Source organism: Xenopus laevis, chromosome 4L, assembly GCF_017654675.1.
Source record: "Xenopus laevis strain J_2021 chromosome 4L, Xenopus_laevis_v10.1, whole genome shotgun sequence".
Taxonomy (NCBI): Eukaryota; Metazoa; Chordata; class Amphibia; order Anura; family Pipidae; genus Xenopus; species Xenopus laevis.
This window is the reverse complement of record NC_054377.1, coordinates 146993697-147020883: the sequence shown is the minus strand read 5'-3', so window position 1 is coordinate 147020883 and position 27187 is coordinate 146993697. Positions and strand designations below refer to the sequence as shown.

Genomic DNA, 27187 nt, shown 5'->3' with positions numbered 1-27187 from the left:
CACAAGGCTGCAGGCTGAGTTATACAGGGAACTCTGAGTATCACTCATGTATTATAAGGGATAATGTACCCCCTACTGTAATTGATAAGGATATTAGAAGTCACTGAGGGGTTGTTCTGTGACCATATAAAGGCACAAGGCTGCAGGCTGAGTTATACAGGGAACTCTGAGTATCACTCATGTATTATAAGGGATAATGTAGCCGCTATTGTAGATGTTTTATTACAATATAACATGAGATATGCTGATATCATTTTGTGTTTGTGCTGTGCCATATGAAAATCAAGGTGGAAAAAAAATGATGCAAGAGACTTTATCTGGAATAAAACCTCATTTTGAATGCTTATCTGGGCAAATTGTAATGCAATGCTAGTGCTATTCTACAGAACCTTTATTTAATGTTGGAAAGATCAAACTGATATGATTCTGGATTGGGAATCAGTTTATGAAGTGTAGCCCAATTCCAATTATGATATTCATATATATCAATAGGCTGGTTCTGCTTCCAATAAGGATTAATTATATCTTAGTTGGGATCAAGTACAAGCGACTGTTTTTTTATTACACAGAAAAAGGAAATAATTTTTAAGGCTTTCGAAAAATTCGGCATTCGCTTTCTGGATAATGGGTCTCCGGATAACAGATCTCATACCTGTACTGCGAAACATGAAGTACTAAAGGCCTAAAAGATAGCGTTTTGTGGATGAAGAGACACATGCATGTCTAATGAATCTTCTACTTTTATCTGATTGAAAGAGATAGTTGATTCTTAATGGCAGTGAAGGCTGCCATCTTGCAAATTGCCATTGGATTAATCCCAGTTGGATGAGAAGATTAAGTGCTCTGCATAAAGTGATGCTCTGCAGACAAAGGTCACATCTAAATTTAGATTGCTCAGAAACAGCGCCATATGGTGGGTTATGGATTGCTGAAGTCTGGCCTTTAATCTTTCCTTTATGGGACAGACTGTGAAACAGTTATATAACAGTTTATCAATAGTTTATTAGCTATTAGGTTGAAGATCCAAATTACAGAAAGAACCATTATCTGGAAAACCCCAGGTCCCAAGCATTCTGGATAACAGGTCCCATACCTGTAGCTAATTTTTTATTGCGATTCTGTCTATGTTATTCCTATGATGCTGGGGACACTGGGCCCGGACTCACTTAAACTTACAATTTACAGGTTTATACTGGAATGGAGTGTGTTTGGGTCTAAATGGATGGCCATGACTGAATGAAGTACAACCTCAAAAGGTTGCTGCTATTCTCTTGATTTATTTAAAGACACCCAAACTAGAATTCATGATTGGACCTTATTTATTATAAAAAAAAAAAGAACAATTTAATTGGATCGGGGACAAACTCAATAAAATCAAGCCAAAATATTTAAATTTTTCAGTTTTTTTTTCTCAAAAAAAGTTGCCTCACAAGGAAACTTCAGGTGATTTCGGAAAAGGAAGCGATCTGAGTGCCATCCTGACGGCAATTTAGATTCTAGCCAGCAGGAGCCAGTTCGAGGAGATTATTTATCCCCGAAGAAGAGGCGATTTATCAATGGGTCTAAATCTCTAAATCTGAGCGTGTGTCTCTGCCCTAAGACTTTGCCTAGACCTGACTGCCTTCCCCAACCTTTCATTTCTTGCTTTGTTTAAACAAGGAACAGGATGAAAACAAACCCTATTTATTGGGCTAAAACTCAATTGATATCCCTCAACAACACAATGCTTGTTGTCAAGTTTGAATGACTTCTCTATTGGAGAAGTGTTGTTATGACGTTGTGTTTATTGTTGGGCAGATCCACTGTTGTGGAGAGCTCAATACCTCTAGAGAAAACACCTTTATTATTGTAGTAAGACAAAACAATTTGAGTCCACCCCGAGTGGAGGGGTATCATCCCCGTTTTCTTCTTCTACAGAGAGCGACGTTTTATTCCTGAGTGGGGTCAGGATAATCTCCCCACCTGCCTATACAGTGGTTGCCTATCGGTAACCCTGGTTTGTGAGTATTAACTTGTTTACTCTACCATTACTACTTGTAAAAACATATTACACTATTGGGGCTCTTGGTGTTCCTTTTTGTCACCTTTATTATGGTGTCAGGTGATGACCCACATCTGCAACGGGGCCATATCATATTCAAAAAAGAATTACCAGCAGCACGCTGAGTTGCAGTTGTGCAAAATAGATTTATTCAGCCCACAAACATAGAAAATAAGGCAATGTTTCGGGCCTACAAGGTGAGTTTCAACAACACAATGTTTTGTGAGAATGACTTTTCTATTGGAGAAGTACTGTTGTGACATTGTATTAGTTGTTGGGCAGAGGCTCATTAACATGTAGTGGCACTGTTTGTAGCATGTTTGTGCCATAATTTATGTCTTTCATAAGAAGTTTTTCTCATTTTCCTTAGACCTGACTCATCACTGGGCCTTCTAGAATGACACCCAAGAATGGTAAGTCTCAGTAGGTTAATGATTTGTGGTCTTGTATTTTCTAAGGTAGGATACAGTAATAAAAAGGTAATATTTATACAGTTTATATATTGACACAGACCTCCATGTTTATCCAAAACAGTAAATACAAATTTAACCCTCCTGATGGAACGTCATGCACTGGTTTGTGGATGTTTGGGAACTACTGAGATAAACAATTTCCACCCCTGAATTTCACTACGAGTGATGGAATTTATTATGAGAAAAGGCCTATTGGCAAGGACATTCTATAGGCTTCTTTGCCTGCAGCTGTTTTCTTATCAATAAACCTGAGATTCCCAAGCTGTGAGCTTGCCCTCATGTTGGTTTCCAACATTGTCCACATTTCTCATTTTTCTTTAGACCATACTCAAACATTGGGACTTTCTGAATGACACTCACAATGGTTAGTCTCATGAGGTTGATGGTTTGTGGCCATTATCCAGAGAGACCTTGATTTAGGGAATAGATTCCATTTTAATCAAATAATTTAAAATTTTAGAAATTATTTTCCTTTTCTCTATAACAATAAAACAGTACCTTGTACTTGATCCAAGATATAAATAATCCTTATTGGAGGGAAGACATTTCTATTGGGTTTCTTTAATGTTTACGTGATTTTTAGTAGACCTTAGGTACGGAGATCCAAAATTACAAAAAGATCCCTTATTCCCCCAGGTTCCAAGAATTCTGGAACCTGTTTACATATTAAATACATGGTCATTCACACATAGCTCCAGGATTATCCAAAAACAGTAAATAAGAATTTTACCCAACTTTTCATTATAACTGGCCTCCTGATGAACCTTCATGCCCTGGTTTAAGTTCCCCTATGGCTGTTTGAGGAGCCATGAGACAAATAATCTTTCCCCTTGAATATCACCATGAGAGATGGACTTAATTATGAGAAAATAGCTTTTGGCAAGAATATTATATAGGTTTCTTTGCCTGCAGTTGTTTTCAATAAACCTGAGAGTGCGAGGTTGCCCTCATGTGGATTACCATCCTGACGCATTTTACCAAAAGTTCTGCACTTCAATTTAAAAAGAAGAGCTGGAGGCAAATATATTCATATTCAATGCCTTGTCCTGGAATGTATTTATGGAACACTATTGTGTTTGTACGGTGGGTTTTTTTCATCCACAATTAGGAATTAACTGACACATAATCAATGTCTTGAAGGCCAGAAGCTTGCTATAAATACCTTTTTTCTATTTTTGGTTTCTAAAGGTCCTCTGCCATGTTTCACACCATGTTTCACATCTCAACTGTTCTCAGTTCCTTTAGAGCATATGTTAATCTAGTTTTCTTTTTTGTCTTCAAAATTGCAAATTATGAGGAAACACCTCAATAAAGAAGTCCATATGTTACTTTGTAAGTTAGATGTTTCTTCAAAGCAGTACCCCAAAAGATCTTGTATTAAAAGCTTAAAGGACCATGTAGGCTTACCCTTGCAATCTGATCTGCCATCTGAAGGCGGCCATCTAATTCACGTCTTATCTGGGCAGCTTGTTCATCAAGGTTATCCAGCTGTGGAGAAGAAATACAAATTAATTCATTTTTATGGTATGTGGTTTATATTCCTGCAAGGTCAATGCTTAGGCAAATCTCACAAGAGCTACAAGTGAACATCTCAATGCCTGTAATTGTATCATGTGTATATTTTAACGATTGCCAATAAAATTTCAGCCACAAGATAAACAAACTCGTAGAAGTTACACGTCTCTATGGCAGGAATATCAACTAACTCCATGTCACTGGAGAATAATGATGCATTACGGGTATTAGGCTTTTAAAAATGTAGGACTGGATTGTTATGACCCTAATGATGTGGAGTTTGTTGAAGTCTCTGTCATGGACAACATGTAGTGCCATATATTATGATTTATAGAGTTATAATGAAGTTACTGTAGGATATGTCTATGGAGGTTTTCATTCATCCAGGTCAAGGTATATCTAGTAGAAGTAAATCTAGAGCAACTGGACTTGCTGAGTAATCATTGAAGACGTTTCACTACTCATCCTAGCAGCTTCTTCAGTTCAACTGACCGGTAAGGGAAGTCCTCTGCATATAAAATCTTCCAATAATCCAATCACAATGGTGCAATGTAACTATTAAGAGAGGTCTAGAGATGGGCGAATCTGACTTATATTGATGGAACAAAAATTAGCAAAACTGCAAAAAAAATTGCTAAAAACATTGAAGTCAATGGGGAGTTTGTCAAGCAACTTTTTTTCAAACTGGTTTTCATTATACATCAGAGTATATTGGCAAAATATTTTGACTCACAGTGACAACTGAAACTCACAGAGACAACCGATACTGTAGGATAATGCAACAATCTCTCTTTAGTAGTGAGAAGGCCTACCCAGCTCAAAGGGTTCTCCTAACTATTATTTACTCACTTTTAGGCATTTAAGGCCCCATGCACATGAGCCTTGTCTTCTACTTCATTTGTGCACCTGAATATTGTTGGAATGGAGATGATCCAGGAGCAGCCTTTGGATTGTCTTATGTTTAGTTGGTGGGGCTTTATGGAGTAGAAGGGTGGTTCTTTCCAAGAGACCAACATTCCTGCCTCTTCCCACTGCAACACCTTTGCCTACATTTTGTAAAACAGGTCACACTTTATATAAGAGGAGGAGGAGGATTGCGGAGCTAAGGGAACATTATGAAAGTCCCTTTATCAACTGATCCCAGTGTCCTTGGTATGAAAAATTCACTTTGGCTTTTCCTTATTTCAGAAACGAAAAAATATATTCCCTGTTCTCCTTGGATCTGTCTTTCATACAAGCTTTTTAGCAGGATGATATGTGACAGGAGAATGATAAAGAGACAGTTAGCTCTCCTTAAATGTGACGGCTGCCTGCTACTTTGCTGCAAATTAAACAAAGTCTTCTCCAGGAGATTACTATCTCCAATTATTGTGTATTATCCCAGCCATCACATCCGTCAGAATTATTCAAGGCTAAAATGCTATTTGTTAAGCTTTCCCTTGGTAGAAACTCATCCCCACACTGCTCAGCTATAAATATATATATATAGAAAAGATATAATAGTCCGTTTCTAAATGCAAAGCTGCCTCTCAAAGAGGAAACAACTGTATAAAAGCAACAGAATAATATGAACAAAAACAAACATTTTAGTATCTGGGTGAAGCAATATATAATAATCTAAACGGACAGATTGTGCACACAGTAGCCATACTATATACATTACATAGGAATAGCTGATATCAGCTCATAGCTTTTAATTCTTTACATCACTCTACACATTACAAGGCAATTTTTCTAATTGTGTTACATGCAATCCTAAAACATCCTAGGCCCCCTAATTTAAGTAAAGAGAGGAAAAGGCTCAATTATGCTCTCTTCTTTAGTCATCTCTGCCACCCTTGTAGACCCCCTCCAGCGCAAAAAGGTGAGCGCACAGGGGGGGAGCAGCAACAGAAAGCTGCTTCAGGTGGCAAGGGGGCCAGGATCTAGTGATTTGTAATGACCCAGAACCTATAGCAAATGTGCAATAGGGTAATAGTGACCATTATGTGATATCATTTACTGTTTGGCCAAAAAAACAAATGTACACTGGGGCAACAAAGACTCTGAATTTATGAGAAGCAATTTTAGCTCCTAAAGGGCTGTCCTTCAGAACATAGGTTGGGGCATTATGTTTTCTGCTAAAAACAGAAATGGTTGTTGTTTAAAATGATATTAAATCAATACTGTTCTCTATTTATTCCCTTAAAAAGTAAATGTAGAAGCACCAAAAAAAACACCCTATGTGGCATAATACAGAAGTAAGGAAGTTAATAGAAAACAGAAAAGCATTTAAAAACAAGTCAGAGGGGACAGGAGCTGCATTTAATGAATATAAACACGATAACAAATGTTGTAAAACAGCAATCTGGAAGACGAAGATAGAAAATGAGGAGGGCATAGCAGCAGAGGCTAAGACTAACCTCAAATATGTTCAATAAAAACATAACAATATGCAGCCAAGTGTACCCTGCACTAAGCAAAGTCATAGTGCTCAGGGTCCTTGTAGATAATAAACTTGGCTGTAGCAAGCAATGGCATTCAGCAGCTTCAAGGGCAAATAAGGTATTGAGCTATATTAAAAGGTGCATAGATTCACAGGAGGAGAGGGTTAGCGCTGGTAAGGTCCCATCTAGAATATGCCGTATAGTTTTGGTCTCCAGTGCTCAAACAGGACATTATTGAATTAGGGAGGGTCCAGAGAAGGACAACTAAGCTGGTAAAGGGTATATAAAGTCGATGTTATGGTGAAAGACTGGCCAAATTGGATTTACAGAGTTACATAGGTAAGTTGGGTTGAAAAAAAAAAACAAAGCCCATCAAGTTCAACCCCTCCAAATAAACTCCAGTGCACATATATACACACCATCATACTGACCTATCTATACAATCACATAAAATATATATATACCAATATATATACTAATTGTAGAATATAGTATCACAATAGCCTCTGATATTATGCTTGTTCATGAAAACATCCAAGCCCCTCTAAAATGCATTAATAGAATCTGCCATCACAAGATGCCTCTGTCCTCACCATGAAGAACCACCTACAATGCTTCCAATGAAAGTTATGTTCCTCCATTCTAAATGGGGGCCTTAGGTGCAGAAATTGTAGGTCCTTCCAGCTGACACATGGGCACACATTCCAATTAGAACAAAGGAGGCTCCAGCTAAATATTAGGAAGGAGTTTGTTACAGTGAGAGGCAAATTGGAGAGGCTTCCGAAAGGGGTTTTTGCCTTCCTGTGGATCAACTGGCAGTTAGGCAGGTTATATATAGAAACTTAATGGTTGTGTGTCTTTTCTTAACCTGCATTGCTATGTTTCTATGTGAGGAAACAGGATTACCAGTGTACAAAGCCACCATCTGGGAGGTTCAAGGGGTAATCAAGACAGGGGCCCTATGTATAACATATGAGAAGTCTCCCATTTCTCATGTTTTCTTGGGTCACTTTCAGCAAAGACAGCTGAGACACATCAGAGGCTTCTACTGAATAGATTTACTAAACCAGATTATGAATTCTTAATTAACTCCAGTAGATGGAATGGTTCACCTCTGAGTTCCGAGATGTTGGGGGGGGGGGGAAGTTTTTGTAGAGAAAATGTGACAAAAACAATAAACTACTCAGCCTTTCAATTTCTACCTGGTTGTAACATATGAAACACACAAATATAACTTCTTTAAAATAAAGCACATGATGGACATATGCAACATAATAGTAATAGTATAATACAAAACCGACGATGGAAAAAGGCCTTCATATAATGCTGCACCACCAGGTCAATATTTAAAAATTAATAAACTCTCAAAAATACAAAACGTAGACAAAATTCAATGTAGGCTGTCAATTTATATCTTTGTAAAGGAAGCAGCCCCCTCTCTTCAGCCCCCCATTCCTTGCCCAAAGATTATGCACCCAATATAAAGCGTAATATAAATCTATCCTATATCCACTAAAAAAACAACCTTTTACTGTGAAATGCTTGCTATTTAGTTAAATAAGGATAAACTGTGATGATCAAAGTAGCATTATAATTAATCTCAGTGTTGCTCAGGAGAAACCCTAGTGAGGGCGCGAGACGGCCTCCTTTAGCATTTAATTAAATTGGAAATGTGAGTGCTGTTAAGCTGACATGGTGCCTGAACTCAATCATACCAAAGCAAAGCGCTAATCCATAGCACTGTAAATTCCAAAGCCGGGTCCACCAGATGTCCTTTGGAATTAAAGAGAGACGGGAATATGGATATCAAACTCACTGAGCCTCAGAGGAGTTTAAATGAAAAGCTATCGATGCAAAAGCTCGGCAGGTGAACCCCTCGCTATGAACACAATGACCATGTTTGAGAGGTGACTGCCCTGGTCCCCAGTTAGTATAGTATGATGGTGACAACAAATGAGACTAAAAGGCAACAGTCATGCAAGATGGTGTCAGTGACATGATGGTTTCAGTATGGAAAGAAAAAGGCAAAAGGAGACCAAGATGGAGACCAGATAGAGCAAGATTGTGACATTAGGACAATTAGGCAATAGAAGATCAATATGGAGATCACAAGGCAAGATGGTGACCGTAGGACAAGCAGGGCTGGATCTATACACAGGGCGCCCCTAGCCTTGGACAACTTGTCGTCCCCTTTTCCACCTCCCCACTTCATATGCATGAGCATGCCTTATCTTCTTTGGTCTAGAGCACTGGGATTAGCACAAGGGAGATTTAAAGAGCTAGCAAATCGACAGCATATTCCTAGTGCTTCTAAATTCATTGCAAAGCAGCTGGGTGGCATGCCGCCCCAAAATTTCTGCTGCCCTAGTCCCGGCCTTTGTGGCCTTTCTACAAATTTCGTGCCTGAGGACAAGAAGGCAACAGAAGTACAAGATTGAGATCACATGGCAAGATGGTGACAGGTAGGGCAAGATGATGACAGTAGGACAAAAAAAGGCAGTAGAGCAAGATGGTGACACTAGGGCAAGAAGGTGCCAGGTAGGGCAAGATGGCCTCAGCAGGGAAAGATGGTGACAATAAAACAAGAAAGCCATGGGAGAGAGAGGAGAGCAAGATGGTAACAGGAGGACAAGAAGGCAACAGGAGAGCAAGATGGTGTCAGTAAAGCAAGAACTTTAGGACATGAATACGACAGGAGGGCAAGATTGCCGCAGTATTTATCAGGACTACTACCCAAGCTGCAAGCTTGCAGTCATTGTATACATAGTTCACAAATAGAAGTGCACAATTCCCCATAATGACTGCTTTTCTATGGGTCAATCATTACAATAAGACAGACCCGTGCCCAAGCAAATAAGGAATAGGGATGTGAATCCTAAGGAGAATTGTTTTGAACATTGCAGCCTCTGTATGACAGTCTTTAGATTAGGACTAGCACTATCTTGTAGAGCCTGGCATCCCCTTTGTTGAAGTTGGTTTGCTATCTGAAATAAATGAGGAACGGCCAACCTGAAACCTTTGTGTTGTTACTCAACTATAACTCTCATCGTCCCTTTGACAGCCTTCAAATATATCTGGAGGGCATCAGATTGAACATCTATTAATGAGCCACTATCCCTTTGAATTTCAGGGCTGTACTGTTGCTATTACTAGGGGGATACCTAGGCTAGAATAATTGTATAATATCTTTCTACAGGCAACCTTCAAACCAAGAACGCTGTTCCTGCTGAATTGTGCTTAGTACAGGGGAATACTGGCATCGTTTTATAGTATACGGTGATATTTATGGAGTTATAGAAAGGAGCTCTCTGCAATCACAGAGCAGCAACTCAGTAGCTCATCATTACAGTAAGTAGCTGTCACGGCAGTCACACACTTGGGAAGAGCTCTGATTGCTCTGCAGAGATCTGTATGTGTCTCTTCCATTTGCTTCTATGGGAGGAGAGCTGTGAAGGTGATTTAGGTATGAGGCGGTGGTGATGTCATAAAAGCATTAGTACTCTGTGTGCATTTAGGGGCAGAGAGAGGTTAATAACTCAGTACAGTCCTTAATTATCTAATGAGCTTTCTTTGCGGGGGAAAAAAAAAACAACATCAGAGAAGAGTCTATTTAGAAACACACAAGGGGCTTGGATATATTTTCAGAGCCGCTGCTTCTTTCCTTAATAATTGAAAACCCATTTCACAGACGAGTGGCTCCAGCGCTGTACGTGGCAACACAATAAACAGGTTGTAAATGCAAAAAAAAAAATGCAAGCTCCACCGAGGGAAGGGCTTTCTCTTTGTTTCAAACCTTTGATGGTGAGTGACAGCCCTTTGATGAGCTCCTTGCACTGATACATATTTCATGTTGGGCTGCAGGTAAGCAGTTGTTACGGCGGCATTTCCATTTAAATAGGCAGCTACCTGCTGGGAACGCTATGATATCAACATTTCATAATTCCAGTATTAGAGAAAATGTGATTCACGTGCCATTATACCCTGCATAGGGGAAGGAGGGGGGAGTAAGCAAATGAATAGTCACGGATAGAATGGAGAGGAACGAGGTGGGAGGAAGCATTACAGAGCTTCAAAGAAAAGAAGACCCACCCCACCAAAATATTGGAAAGCAAGAACAGCAAGAAACCTGGAGATTAGAAACACAGAAGGTTCTGGAAGCATCAGAGAGTAAACTGGTAGATATTAATTGTAGTTTTAGTTTGATTGCCAAATGTTACTCCCTTTATTATCATTATCCTGTACAGCAACAACATATTTGCACAGAGCTTTACATGGATCATACATTAGGCTCTGTCCCATTTGAGCTTGAAACCTAAGATCCCTTGATACCGTGGCTTATATCAGTGATTCCCAACCAGTGGCTCTTGAGGAAAATGTTACACACCAACCGCTTGGATGTTGCTCCCAATGCAGGTGCTTATTTTTGAATTCCAGGCTTGGAGGCAAGTTTTAGTTGCATTAAAACCAGATGTACTGCTGTAGAGAACCTCATATAGGCTGCCAGTCCACATAGGGGTTACCTAATAGCCAATCACAGCACTTTGGTACCCCCAGGATCTTTTTCCATGCTTGTGTTGATCCCCAACTATTTTTATGTTTGAATGTGACTCATGGATAAAAAAGGTTGGGGTCCCCCTGTGTATATAATTGGTAGTTGCTTGTTTTTGGCGTAGAGAGGACATATAAGGAGTCATTCTAAAAGCCCTTGTGCCAAGGGGTGTGCTGCTCTTTTCTCTGTGTTACTGGCCCCCCCAGCAAATTCAATCTAGGGCCCCAAAACATTGCTTTTCTACCAAGATATTTTGAAATTGCTCTTTAAACAGGGCCTTACTGGGCCTTCTACACTCCTGGGCTCCTGCAATCTCAGGATCTGCTTCCTCTATAGTTATGCCCCTGGCAGGAGGAGCACCCCAACCCGATGCAGCTTGCGCCTTCTGTCACTCTGTACCACGCAGAGGTGGGGGGGTGCGGCTGTATTTACATAGCGGGCACCCTTAGGCCCACTGACGTTTGTCGCCCGTCCCCTCCCTTTTATTTGAGCAAATTTTAATCATCGGGACTGGAGCAATGGTGATTGTCGCACAGGAAATTTAAAAAACTATTTTATCTCTTGCACATCCCCGGTGTTTCTGAACCAATGTGGATGTGGTTGGGCACATGGGATGATAAACTTGGCTGTAGCAGTAATGCCAGTCAGCAGCATCAATTAGGTCTTGAGCTGTATTAAAAGGGGCATTGATTTACGGGAGGAGGGGGTCATTCTTCCACTTTATAGAGCACTTGTAAGGCCCCATCTAGAATATGCCGTACAGTTTTGGTCTCCATCACTCAAACAGGACATTATTGTATTAGAGAGGGTACAGAGAAGGCCAACTAAGCTGGTAAAGGGAAAATCTTAGCTATGAGGAAAGACTGGCCACGTTGGGAATGTTCACACTGGAGAAGAGGCGCTTAAGGAGTGATATGATAACTATGTATAAATATATAAGGGGATCATATAATAATCTCTCTAATGATTTATTTACCAGTAGGTCTTTCCAGCTGACACAAGGTCACCCATTCCGATTAGAAGAAAAGAGGTTCCGCCTAAATATTGGGAAGGGGTTTGTTACAGTGAGAGCTGTGAAGATGTGGAATTGTCTCCCTGAATCAGTGGTACAGGCTGATACATTAGACAGGTATAAGAAGGGGTTGGATGGTGTTTAGCAAGTGAGGGAATACAGGGATATGGGAGATAGCTCATAGTACAAGTTGATCCAGGGACTGGTCCCATTGCCATTTTGGAGTCAGGAAGGAATTTTTCCCCCTTTGAGGCAAATTTGAGAGGCTTCAGATGGGTTTTTTTGCCTTCCTCTGGATCAACTGGTAGTTAGGCAGGTTAAATTAGAGTTAAAAGGTTGAACTTGATGGACGTGTGTCTTTTTACAACCTAACTTACTATGTTACTATGTATTAGCAGAAGCTACAAACTTCAAAGTCAATATTCAAAGAAAAGTCTAGACTGCAGGGAATGTGTCATCAATATCCTTTTCATGGAAAGCATGAAGATATCTGCAAGACCTTGATATTGGACGAATCATAAATCCTCAGACCTATTGTACAGCTCTTAGAAGTCAAACCACACAAATCCTTCATAGTCTGAACCTGTTGAACAATCACTGGATGACTCAGTGCTTCGTTCCCTTGAGATCCCATAGAGATCAGTGTATGTTGTTGTACTGATGGAACTTCAGAAGAACTTGTCATTTAGTATCATTTTATGCTTCTTTATTGTAACAGACAGTTATTTTGGTCAAAAGGTCTCATTTCCAAGTATAATTTTTCATTGTACTAAACCCAGTTACCATTGGCCTCTTCTGTACCCCTTGACTAATGTCCATTCTAAATACGTAGCCTCCGTCAACACTCCTGCAATATGTAAATTATGAAAAGTGTCTCTGTATTGCACATTGGTATGGAAAATAATTAGCAGGAATCAGGTATTAAGAGAAGAAGAATGTACATACTGGGACCTGGGGTTTTTCGGGTAAGGGATCTTTCTGTAATTTGGATCTCCGTGCTTTAAATCTACATGTATAGGATCCATTATCTGGAAACCCGTTATCCAGAAAGTTCCAAATTACGGGAAGGACATGTCCAGTAGACCCCATTTTAATGAAATAATTCAACATTTTAAAACATAATTCCTTTTTCTGTGTTATAATAAAACAGTAACTTGTACCTGATCCCAGATAAGATATAATTAATCCTTATTGGAGGCAAAACCAGCCTATTGGCTTCATTTGGGGGGCAGATTTACATAGGGTCGAATATCGAGGTTTAATTAACCCTCAATATTCGACTGCCGAATGTAAATCCTTCGACTTCGAATATCGAAGTCGAAGGATTTAGTGCAAATAGTTTGATCGAACGATCGAAGGAATAATCGTTAGGATTTTAATCTATTGATCGAACGATTTTTCTTCGACCAAAAAAGCATTAGAAAGCCTATGGGGACCTTCCCCGTAGGCTAACATGGCACTTCGTTAGGTTTTAGGTGGCGAAGTAGGGGGTCGAAGTTCTTTTTAAAGAGACAGTACTTCGACTATCGAATGGTCATTCAATTTTTTTTTTATTCTATTCCTTCACTTGAGCTAAGTAAATGGGCCCCTTAATGTTTATATGATTTTCTAGTAGACTTAAAGTATGAAAAGGGGTTGTTCACATTTGGGTTAACTTCTAGTATGATGCAGAGAGTGATATTCTGAGACAGTTTGCAATTGGTTTTAATTTTTTATTATTTGTGGTTTTTGAGTTATTTAGCTTTTTATTCAGCAGCTCAACTGTTTTCAATTTCAGCCATCTTGCTTGGGTCCAAATTCCCCTAGCAACCATGCATTAATTTAAATAAGAGACTGGAATATGAATAAGAGAGGCCTGAATAGAAAGATGAGTAATAAAAAGTAGCAATAACAATACATGTGTAGCCTTACAGAGCATTTGTTTTTTTAGATGGGGTCAGTGACCCCCCATTTGAAAGCTGGAAAGCGTCAGAAGACAAAGGCAAATAAATAATGAAGACCAATTTAAAAGATGCTTAGAATTGGTCATTCTGCAACATACTAAAAATTTACATAAAGCAGAACCACCCCTTTAAATGCCTTAAAATATTACTAAACAATAAACCTATGCATTTTTTTCTATAAAAAAAAAAAAAAAAGTTGCCTTAGGCAGGTTTCCTTTGAAGTCTTTTATACTGTAACATTTCAATAAGTGTCATGTCTAATAATGAAATCTCCGTGCCTAATCAGCTCCCATTAGCTGTACCTTTGGTTATGGACGTCCTTTATCTGTCCTTCAAAATGCTCCCAGAGATACAGAGAGACGTCAGCACCGCATATATAATGTTATAATATATAATCATCTATAATGATAAATATAATGCTGGGCTGAAACTTAAATCCAAAGACAGATGAAGTGAAAAAAACTAAAACAGAATTTTAAATTGTATTTTAGTAGCACCTAATATGTTCATAGAGACTTTTCTGTTTGCATAAACTGTATCCTGATACACGGGCCTATCTCGTTTCTTTTGGTCATGTGATTCACTGCATTAACAGTTTAATGGTTATTAAAACAATAAGAAGTGCTCACAGATCAACTCCCATTTTGCCAGAATTAGTACATTAAGGGGGTTATTTATTACAGGTTGAGTTGTGTTTTTCCCAAAAAATTTGAGTTTTCGAGGGTAGTTTCAGTATAAACTCGAACTTCGGGTTAAAAAATATACTCAAATTTTTCGTGATTTATTGTGCCCTGAATCTGCAGAAAACTCGAATACAAAAATACTCCAGCTAAAACCTGTCAAGGTCATGTAGAAGTGGATAACAGAGGTCCCTTGAACCTTTTTAAAATGTTTGTAGCCTTTTTGGGATTTTTGGTTTTTTTTGGTGGTTTTGAGCTCAAAAATTCAATGATTTTGATTGATTTGAGGTTTTTTTTCACAGATAACTCAATCAATTCTAGTATTCGAGTTTCCCCCCGCCCCTATTTCATTTATGAAACTTTTCGGGGATATGTTACCTGGAATACACCAGGTCATGAGCATTCTGGATAACAGGTCCCATACCTAAACTTTGTACAAGGCAATCCTATTGGGTTTATTTCATGTTTAATAGTGATGGGCCAATAAATTTGCCAGGCATGAATTTGAGGTGAATTTCTGGGTTTCACCGCCAGCGAATAAACTGCGGAAAAAATTCCCTGGCGAAAAATCTGCTGCGTCAAAAAAAGAAATGTCGAGCACATAAAAATTGCAGCGTGTCAAAATTATTCGGACGCCCACTGACTTTAATGAATTAGGACAAAATAGTCGCACATATAAAAATTGTCACTCGCATCAAAATTGATGCGTGTCAAAATAATTTGGACGCCCGTTGACTTCAATGCGTTTCGCAATATTTTTCGCCATTTAGCAAATTTTGTGGTAAATTTGTGAATCTTCCGGTTAAATGACACAGATTCGCCTGTCACTAATGTTTAAATTAGACTTAAACTTGTTTAAAAAGACTTAAATATGGAAAAAAAACCTTATCTTGAAATTCCCAGGTACAGAGAATTCTGGATAACAGGTCCCATACCTGTCTTTATATTATATATATATATATATATATATATATATATATATATATATATATATATATATATATATATATATATATATATATATATATATATATATATATTATTTTTTTTTTTTTTTTTTTTTTTTTTTTTCCTTTTTTGAATTTTCAAAAAAATCAAAATAACGGATTCTTCCAGTTTCAGGAAATTTCACGTTTTAGGCATTGAAACCCCTTTTTCTATTTTTTTGCAGTATCAGCCGCCCTTTGATCAATAATTGATAGGAGAATATTGTGCAGGTAAAGACTGGGACTACAAAGGCGCTTGTCACAAGCAATGAGAGTCAGTGCGTTGTATTCACCAGAATGGGGAATTCTCAGGAGTCAAGGCAAGAAATTTATTATATTATTGTAAAGCCCTTGTCCAATTATGTAAAATGGCACATTTGTTGCATAAGCAAATCTTGCATCATGTCACATGGGGAGATCTCTCTGGAGCTGCTTCTAAACTCAGGCGTTTTATTAGTGCTCATAAATCATTCGCTATATACCCGTGTATGAGCTCATGTTACTCTATATATCACATACATGCTAATGGCACAAACAAACCCATCAACACACGGGGGACAATCTATTATCTTGATCATAAAAAAGAGTAGAGGGGGTTGGAATGCTTTTATAATTTAGATCATTCAGGCCTGATCTATGGCAGGAATAATGGTACAAGATTCCTTTGTTAATACTGTGCTGCTCACTCTCATGCTGGAATTATGGGAATGCATTCTGGGTAAAAAAAAAAAAACATGGCGACTCGTGTCTGAAATTGTACTTTGCAAATGAGCCCTTTTGTCAACGCATGAGATCATTAATAACAGTGGTACAGCTTGCTTCAGGTCTAGTAACACTTAGGGGCAGATTTACTAAGCTCGAGTGAAGGATTCGAATTAAAAAAACTTCGAATTTCGAAGTGTTTTTTGGGCTACTTCGACCATCGAATGGGCTACTTCGACTTCAAATCGAACGATTCGAACTAAAAATCGTTCGACTATTCGACCATTCGATAGTCGAAGTACTGTCTCTTTAAGAAAAACTTCGACCCCCTACTTCGGCAGCTAAAAGCTACCGAAGTCAATGTTAGCCTATGGGGAAGGTCCCCATAGGCTTGCCTGTGATTTTTTGATCGAAGGATATTCCTTCGATCGTTGTATTAAAATCCTTCGAATCGTTCGATTCGAAGGATTTAATCGTTCGATCGAACGAATAATCCTTCGATCGATCGATCGATCGCAGGATTTGCGCTAAATCGTTCGACTTCGATATTCGAAGTCGAACGATTTTAGTTCCTAGTCGAATATCGAGGGTTAATTAACCCTCGATATTCGACCCATAGTAAATCTGCCCCTTAGCAACCAGATATATGGTTTCTTTGACAGGACAACTAAAGCTTAACTAAAGAAGTAGCTAGAAATGTTGTACATGATGTTTTGTGCTTCTGTACCAGCCCAAGGCAACCACAGCCCTTTAGCAGTAAAGATCTGTGTCTCCAAAGATGCCCCAGTAGCTCCCCATCTTCTTTTCTGCTGATTCACTGCACATGCTCTGTGCTGCTGTCACTTACTGAGCTTAGGGACCCACTCACAATATACAGTACATATAGAATAGAAATGTCACAATATAAGGCTGATTAGTAATTAATACACATAATTACTACATGGCAGCATAGAAACCAGTGCAATTAGCATCAGAATTTAATAATCAGCAAACCTGTAGCATCAGCTTATATTACAGCCAGGGAAGCTCATTTTCTGCTGGATAATTAGTGACGAGCCCTAAGCTTAGCTTCTCAACAGTCAATCAGAGCCCACTGAGCATGTGAGTGTCACAGACACTTTCCAAGATGGTGACCCCCTGTGACAAGTTTGAAGTCCTGGATCATTGCTGCTATTGACAAGCTCAAACTTTAGCCTCGAGCAATAAGTTCACTATATAAAATAGGCCATTTTTAGCCAAATACATTTTTAGGGTTTAGTTCTTTTAGTTAAAGGCAAACTAATAAGCCACCAGCTAATTAGTTGTCCCGGGTTTCCAGTTTTGGGGTACACTTAAAGAGGTTGTTCACCTTTAAGTTAACTTTTAGTATGATGTAGAGAGTGATATTCTGAGACAATTTGCACTTATTTTTTATTATTTGTGGTGTTTGAGTTATTTAGCTTTTTACTCAGCAGCTCTTCAGTTTGCATTTTCAGCAATCTGGTTGCTGGGGTCCAAATTACCCTAGCAACTATGCATTGATTTGAACAAGAGACTGGAATATGAATAGGAGAGGTCTGAATAGAAAGAGGAGTAATAAAAAGTAGCAATAACAATACATTTGTAGCCTTACAGAGCATTTGCTTTATTTAGATGGGGTCAGCGACCCCCATTTGAAAGCTGGAAACAGTCAGAGGAAGGAGGCAAATAATTCAAACGCTATAAAAAAGAAAAAAATGAAGGCCAATTGAAAGTTGCTTGGAATTAGCCATTCTATAAACCACCTGTTTAACACCAATTATGACCTTACCCCCAACAAACTATTGTATGACCTTCTCCTTCCCAATAATGAGAAGTAAGATTTATTATAGAAGCATTCGTAGATAGATGTCTTCGTATGCTCAAACCTGCCCTCTATCATTCGACAAAAGAACAGCAGTAAATTGAGAGTAGAGAGTATCAGCACAGGCAAGGAGCACAGTGGTGCCAACTTTTGGGGGAAGCATAATTTCATTGTGACCCCTTTTATAGAAACATCTCCCTGTTGACTACAGGTTTTCCAAGTATTTAATGTGACACACACACAGGTTGTGAGTCATCAGATCGTCTTTGGTGTCACACTGCAGAAAATTTCATTGGCTTCCAGGCAGGGAACTAAATGAATCATATATGTTGCTCAAATATCAGCTCACTGGTGTTGGATCAATGAGGAGATAAAAACGATTTAGCTCATATCTACTCAATATCTTGGATTCTCTGAACTGTTTCACCAGAATTGAGTAGATTCTTTCAGCTTCACATTGTCAACCAGGATGTGGAAAGGGGTCATTATGTTAAATGGCCATGATACTCCATTAGCAGTTAGTCAACCTGGTGCTTCAGATCTAAATTCATTGTTCATCTCCACTTTGCATTTGGGTTCTTCTTGGTTCTTCCCTTGAGCAAAGGCCATAAGAGCAACGTACAATACCCCTTTCCCTTAGGTGGACCATTGGGGGTACTTCACCTTAGGCAGTGGGAGTGATGGTGATCATGATGAAATGTGGGGATGAAGGAGAACTGGAACTTAAGCTGGGTAGAGCTGCTGTTATAGACCCACTCAAAGACTTTATATAAATAATTATGAATATTATCTGAGCCTTTATCTATGCTATTAATGTATTCCTATCTCAGGATTTATTCTGTATCCAGTCAGACTAATGGAGTACATTTAAAGGGGTTGTTCACCTTTGAGATAACTTTTAGTATGATGTAGAGAATGATATTGTGAGACAATTTGCAATTGGTTTTCATTTTTTATTATTAAAGGTTGAGGGTATGAAGGGAGTCAGTGAAGCCAATTTGAAAGCTTCAAAGAGTCAGAAGTAGTGATGGGCGAATTTGCGCCGTTTCGCTTCGTTGAAAAATTTGCGAAACGGTGCCGGCGTCTCGTTTTTGACGCCGGCGCCTGTTTTTGACGCCGGCGTCGGTTTTTTTGAAAAAAAAATTTTGACGCCGGCGAATTTTTGCCGCGAATTTTCGAGGGCGTTTCACGAATTTATTCGCTGGCGGCGAATCGTGCAAATTCGCCGCAAATTCGCGCCTGGCGAATAAATTCGCCCATCACTAGTCAGAAGAAAAAGGCAAATAGCTAAAAATAATGAAAACCAATTGAAAAGTTGCTTATAATCAGCTGTTCTATAACATAATAAAAGGTACCTTAAAGGTGAACCACCCCTTTAATGAATGCTACTGCAACTGGCAACATCATGTCTACAGGTTCTTCCTTCTTGATCTTGGCTGCCATACATCAGTATTAGTATTCCTGCCAATATATGAAAATTCATTCCCCGAGATGAAGGTCCAGGGCTGGTGCACCTGGACCTTTTGTGTTACATAGTGAGCCATCTACTTGATACATCTAGAGCAGTGATCCCCAACCAGTAGCTTGTGAACAACATGTTACTCACCAACCCCTTGGCTGTTGCTCCCAGTGGCCTCAAAACAGGGGCTTCTTTTTGAATTCCAGGTTTGGAGGCAAGTTTTTGTTTCATAAAAACCAAATGTATTGCCAAACAGAGTCTCCTGTAGGCTGCCAGTCCACATTGGGGCTACCAAATGGACAATCACAGTCCTTATTTGGCAAAGCACTCCAGGAACTTTTTACATTTGAATGTGGCTCATGGGTAAAAAAGGTTGGGGACCCCTGATCTAGGGTCTTATTTTATTTTCCTTTGTCCAGCTTTCAATCACAATTGAGTGTCCACCAACCCACCCTGAGTTTTCCAGCTCAGCTAAAGACCATTTTTCCCCCTACAATACCCTGCCTTGGACTGGTTATTGATAAGACTAAAAAGCCGACCCCATTATTCAGAAACTGTTCATTTCCTGTTAATAATCTCTGTTAACACTGTCTGAGGCTGCTGAGAATGAAGAGATACTTTATGCAGATATATTAATATTGGTTATATCCCTGTACAGCGCAAAGCGACCCATGAGCTTTCTTGAATGAGAAAATGCTTTTAATAATAACTTGTTTTATCCACAGGGAAAGCTCAGGGAATGATATTAAACCCCATGTCCAAGTGAAAGAAGTCGTTATGGGCCCACACTCCGCACATAAAGAGATTTAATAACAATGTTCTCCTGTATTTATTGCAAAGGCAGCCGGGCCACTACTACACTGGTGAATAAATTATTTTTATGAACATATCAATCTATCAGCAGAGCTCTAACCTCTGCCAGTTATACAGCCTGTAGGAAACACATCAGTGCTCCTTAGGCAGCCAGAAAGTTGTTGGTGGTGTTACTGAGAAACTTTTAGGGAGAAGAAACCATGAGCACAGTATTAATTAAGGCTAGATGACCTTAAAGGGATAATGTCATGGGAAAAAAAATGTTTTTTTCAAAATGAATCAGTTAATAGTGCTGCTCCAGCAGAATTCTGCACTGAAATCCATTTCTCAAAAGAGCAAACAGATTTTTTTATATTCAATTTTGAAATCTGACATGGGGCTAGACATATTGTCAATTTCCCAGCTGCCCCAAGTCATGTGACTTGTGCTCTGATAAAATTCAATCACTCTTTACTGCTGTACTGCAAGTTGGAGTGATATCACCCCCTCTCCCTTTTCCACCCCAGCAGCCAAACAAAAGAACAATGGGAAGGTAACCAGATAACAGCTCCCCAACACAAGATAACAGCTGCCTGGTAGATCTAAGAACAACACTCAATAGTGAAAACCCATGTCTCACTGAGACACATTCAGTTACATTGAGAAGGAAAAAGAGCAGCCTACCAGAAAGCATTTCTCTCCTAAAGTGCACGCACAAGTCACATGACCAGGGGCAGCTGGGAAATTGACAAAATGTCTAGCCCCATGTCAGATTTCAAAATTGAATATAAAAAAATCTGTTTGCTCTTTTGAGAAATGGATTTCAGTGCAGAATTCTGCTGGGGCAGCACATTTTTTTTTCCCATGACAGTATCCCTTTAAGGTAAGTTAAGGTAGGTTATACACGCTGTGGCCTTCTCACTGACATATGAAATTATTTAGGCACATAATTAAATGTTGCTAATAGAGATGACCAAAACATCTTTCAACTTGAACCCAACCCTGAATCGGACTGAGATTGTCTTTGTCGCATTGTCAAGCATTTCACCGGGACATTTGGCCAGTGGACTGGGGGGAGGGTATTTTGGTTCTGTATGAGTGTAATGTTATTGGCTGATGTTAGTCTAATTTATGTTAATATTCTGTTTTAAATTTTTCAATACAAATCCTAATTAATGGGATCTTCAGATACATAAGCAATGCCAGAAGAATGGCGTGGTGGCATCATCAGGATGAAATCTAAACCCAAATCTGTCTTGATGCTGTTGCTCATAGACTTTAATTAATCCTATTACCATTTCGATAGTACAGGTATGGGATCTGGAAACCTGCTATCGATATTACGGAAAGGCCACCTCCCATAGACTCAATTTTATACAAATAATCCAATTAACAGTAACTTGTACTTGATCCCAACTAAGATATAATTAATCCTTATTGGAGGCAAAACCAGCCTATTGGGTTTATTTAATGTTTACATGATTTTCTAGTAGACTTAAGGTATGAAGATCCAAATTAAAGAAGGGACTGTTGTCTGGAAAACCCCAAATACCAAGCATTCTGGATAACAGGTCCCACACATGTAAATGCTAAAGCTTATGTTCTATTTCTATCAACATACAAAAGTTCTGATTGGTTACTGCAGTGAAAACGTTGTCCTTCAACAGTTATTTAGCAAAATGTGACATTATTGAGGTTTGGGCAAAATATAAATTATGTCACAAGAAGATATTCTTATATGTGATATGTGAGTAGCAGTTGGTCTTAGTCCATTCAACAGTCTCTTGGCTTCCAGTACATTTCAACCCCCAGGAATGTTAAAATAGGGACACAGGATCCAGTGAATGCTGGGGGGCCAGGTCAGAAGGGAGTACTGTAGGTGACTCACTGATGATCAATGCCATTAGATGTTTGTGAAAAGTTCATATTCTCAATGCTTTTGGTTAAAAATAAAATTTTAAGTCCCTGCAAACACTTTTATTAAGTGGACATAAAATAGGCCGGCAGTGGTTCCCAAGCAGTTTGGGAGAAGCAGCTAGTGGTGACCAGTTTGAAGACCAATAAAGATGAGATTTGGAGAGAATTCCTAATTTCACAGTCGCTTAATTGTATATATTCCTAGAAACCAACTGTAAACAAATGCATTAAGAAGAATAGTGTTTACATCAATAGGGTAGGTTGAACTACATGCAGATACACTAGCACCAGGGGTTTTTTTATAGGGGAAAGTAACAATGAATGCATGTATGTGTGGACACCAGATCTTCCCGTTAAGGGCTGGGACACACTGGGCGATTTGGGGAGATTTAGTCGCCTGGCGACTAATCGCCGCGACTTTCCATGACCAATCTTCCCCGAATGCCTCCCCTCGCTCTGCGCCTGGCTAAAATGAAAAATCGCCTGCGCTAATCAAACGCGGCGATTCGTTTTCCGAAGTTTCCTCGTGAGGCAACTTCGGGCGACTTCGGAAAACGAATCGCCGCGTGTGATTAGCGCAGTCGATTTTTCATTTTAGCCAGGCGCAGAGCGAGGGGAGGCATTCGGGGAGAAAAGTCGCGGCGATTAGTCGCCAGGCAGCACGGGTTATTTAAATAAATATAACAGGATATGACATCAGCAGTGCCAGGAAATACAACATATTAGGGTGCACAGGGCATGTTTATTCACTAACATTCAGATTTCGATTTTTTTCTAAGAAATAAAAATTCATGGTTTTTAAACTTCTCTAAAACTCCAAAGATTTGAGATTAATTACGTTTAATTACGTTTATAAAATCTAATACAAAGTCTGGCAAGTAAAAACAGTCAAGGTCCTATAGAAGTCAACGGGAGCTTGCGCTGATCCTAGTGAAGCTTTTTTTTTATACATTCAGACTTTCAGAGGTTTTTGGGGGGTTTTCCACTAGTAATTGTTAGGGATGCACCGAATCCAAGATTCGGTTCGGGATTCGGGCAGGATTCAGCCTTTTTCAGAAGGATTCGGATTCGGCCGAATCCTTCTGCCCGGCCGAACCAAATCCTAATTTGCATACGCAAATTAGGGGCGGGGAGGGGAATTGCGTGACTTTTTGTCACAAAACAAGGAAGTAAAAAATGTTTTCCACTTCCCACCCATAATTTGCATTCGCGAAGGATTCTGGGGTTCGGCCGAATCCAAAATAGTGGATTCGGTGCATCCCTAGTAATTGTCAGAAAAACTTGAATTTTTTGAGTTGCAGAGGTTTCTGTATTTTACAAATCAATAGAAATTTTTGGTGGTCCCTCACTCCATATGTTTCAGGGTGTCCTCAACAGAGTAGTAGCCCCGCCAAGCCACAAATCTTCCAAATCATCTTAAGAATGAACTCTGGAGACCCACAGCAAATTCAGTGTAATTTATTTCTCACAACATGTTTCGGATATAAATATCCTTATAAATATCCTTCATCAGGTGCTTGTAGAGTTCATTCTTAAGCTGATTTGGAAGATTTGTGCCTTGGCTTGCTACTACTCTGTTGAGGACACCCTGAAACATATGGAGTGAGGGACCACCAAAAATTTCTATTGATTTGTGGTTTCTGTATTTTATTAGCACATCGTTCAGTGTTTTTATTTTCCGATCGTACTTTTTATAGATCTTTTAATAACTTTCATGCCATTTGTGGTTTTGGGGAAAATTTATTTCTTTGTGGTTTCGAAAACATCTGACACCACTAAAATTGGACCTTTAATAAATAGGCCTCCAAGTATCATGAAAGTTACGGCAAGTTACTCATTTGTTCCAAGAATTTACCTGCTAGATCAATGTTGACTTTTATTTGAAATGGTTTTAGGAAACCCAACTGATAAATTAGATCTTGATGGCTATTAGACTTGCCTCGACAGCCATCACAAGGAAGTATGAGTATAGTTGCAGATTCAAGGTCCAGCTGCTTGAGAAGTGTAATGGACGAAGAGCCGATGATGAATTGTTTCCTCATTTCCACATGAGATAGAGACCGTATTGCATCATTTATCCTCAGTTGACATTGTCGTTCATTACACAGTTGAGCAAACACAATGATGTGCAGTAAATGAGGAGTGTGAATAAAAGATGTTCCACCTCCTGCAGCCTAATGACATATATGTCTCCAGGTTCATAGTAACCTGATATCATGTTTATCATCTTTATGGTGCAAGGACTCATTTACAAAGGGCTGGGTGCAAGTGCTGAGCACTAAGGGGTAAATTCATCAAAGAGTGAAGTTCCGCCACTAGAGGGAAATTCCGCAGCTCTCCATTCATTTCTATGGGATTTTGAAAGGCGTATTTATCAATGGGTGAAGTGAAAGTTCACCCTTTGATAAATACGCCTATAAAAATTCCATAGAAATGAATGGAGAGCTGCGGAATTTCACTCTAGTGGCGGAACTTCACTCTTTGATAAGCTCTTCCATTGCCATATACTAAGCACTTGTACCCTGTTTATGTACCCAGATTAATTCAGTGGTGCTTAGAGTGAGCATTGGATGCCTCCTACTGGCACATTGTCAAGTAAGAGGAATGGGATCAGTTATCTGGAAACCTATTTTCCAGAAAGCTCCAAATATGGAAAGTTTGTCTCCCATAAACTCAATTTTAATAGAATAATTCAAATTTTTAAATATGATTTCCCTTTTCCCAGTTAGAATAAAACAGTCGCTTGTACTTGATCCCAACTAAGATATAATTAATCCTTATTGGAAGCAAAACCAGCCTATTGTGTTTATTTAATGTTTATATGATTTTCTAGTAGACTTAGGGGCCCCTTTATTAAACTTCAAATTTATCTAGTCGAGGTTTTTAAGGGGTAAACTCAAAATTTTCATGCAAAAAAGCCCCTCAAATTTTAGTGATTTATTATACCCCAAAGATGCAAAAAATCTGAATCCGAAAATACTCCATCTCAAACCAACAAGGTCAGCTAGAAGACAATGCCTGGAGTTGTTTCTTGACATCGTGATCTACGCTAGACAATCCGATAAAGGGCCAGATTCAATTCCGTGAGAAAAAGTTATCTTATGGTTTATCACGTGAAAACATGGAGATTTAATTCAAGGAGAAAAGACCTTTCTCCAAATTCAGTGGCAGTTTTTGCCCGTTGACTTCAATAGAGTTTTCACGTGATAAACAGTTAGATCAATTTTTCCCTTTGGGACAGATTCAATTTAGTGAGAAAAAGGTTTATCTCGTGAAAATCATGGACGAGATTCAAATCAAGATGCAATTCAATTGCGAAAAACGTATCTGACTGTTTATCACGTGAAAAACTCTATTGAAGCCTATGGGGAAAATTTGGAACTGAATGTGGAGGAAAGTTTTGTCTCCTCGAATTGAATCTTGTCCATGAGTTTTCACGTGATAAACCATGAGATAACTTTTTCTCATTGAAATTAATCTGGCCCAATGTCGGGATTCTCGTCCGATAATCCCATAAAGTTGAGTTTTCGCAACGACAATTGGATAAATTCTAATTTTTGGAGTGTCAATCATACGATACGAACTGACGCCTGATTTTATAGTGATGTTTTGTCACTCCAAATTTTTTAGAAAGATTATTGATAAATTAGTTGAATTAGTGGAATGGAGCTTTGTTTTAATAAAAAAATTAGATTCATTTGAGTTTTAGTAAATTGCCCCCCTGAGGTTTAAAAAAATCTTAACTATGGAATACCCCAGGTTTTCTGCATACCAGGTCCCATACCTGTATATACAGTATAAATAATATGGCTCATATGATAATCCCTATTTCTGTTGCAGGCGGGGATTCTGAATTCAATAATTTCTGCATTTTCAAATCTGTCTTGTCCCACACACGGCACATTCATTTCTGACGTAAAACAACCTGCCAGGAGTTAAAAGGCTCTGAGTCATATTTGTTTCTATTCATTCCAAATCTCAGAGCTTGGAACATTATTATAGATATTTTTACAACAGGCACGACTTGTTTTGGTACAAAATGCCGCGCAGTTTGAAAAAAAGGGTCTTCTTTCTTCTTCCAATTTAACTGCAAAAAGCTACCGAATTTTCACCCCCACATTTCCTCCTTGAAAATCTGTTAGGATTTCTTTATTTGTTTTTTATTTTTGATTACGTTATTTTATGGAAAATACAAAGTCAACTTTATGTCTCATTTACCCTGGGTACCCCTGGAACTATAGCAGGGTGACTGTTACCCCAATGTTTCTATATATCTGTAACCTTGTTATGAGCTAAGGGGGGCCAGTCTGAAGGCCAGTTAGGGGGAGATTTGGGGTGAGTGTTTATTTGTACCCTGGGTACCCCTGGAACTATAGCAGGGTGACACCCCAATGTTTCTATATATCTGCAACCTTGTTATGAGCTAAAGGGGCCCAGTCTGAAGGCCAGTTAGGGGGATATTTGGGGTGAGTGCTTATTTGTACCCTGGGTACCCCTGGCACTATAGCAATGTGACTGTTACCCCAATGTTTCTATATATCTGTAAACTTGTTATGAGCTAAGGGGGCCCAGCCTGAAGGCCAGTTAGGGGGAGATTTGGGGTGAGTGCTTATTTGTGCCCTGGGTACCCCTGGAACTATAGCAGGGTGACTGTTACCCCAATGTTTCTATATATCTGTAAACTTGTTATGAGCTAAGGGGGCCCAGCCTGAAGGCCAGTTAGGGGGAGATATGGGGTGAGTGCTCACTTTCTGAACTGGTCACGCCTAAAACTAAAGCAAGGTAACAGCTGCAACAGCATTTTATATAATTGCTACATACTCGAGAGTTATAGGGGTCTTGAGCTTTGTTGGCCCCACATATAAGCTTG

The 27187-nt window shown here is 39.1% G+C and overlaps 1 protein-coding gene across 39 annotated transcripts in view; it reads right to left on the bottom strand.

Annotated features, from left to right (window-relative positions):
* Nucleotides 1–27187, bottom strand: part of cadps.L (Ca2+ dependent secretion activator L homeolog) — a 284076-nt gene that overhangs the window by 179580 nt on the left and 77309 nt on the right. For all 39 annotated transcript variants that reach the window (XM_041589293.1, XM_041589298.1, XM_041589302.1 and 36 more), the window contains 1 exon segment: nucleotides 3922–4002. In XM_041589293.1, the coding sequence (XP_041445227.1) occupies nucleotides 3922–4002 (81 nt within the window).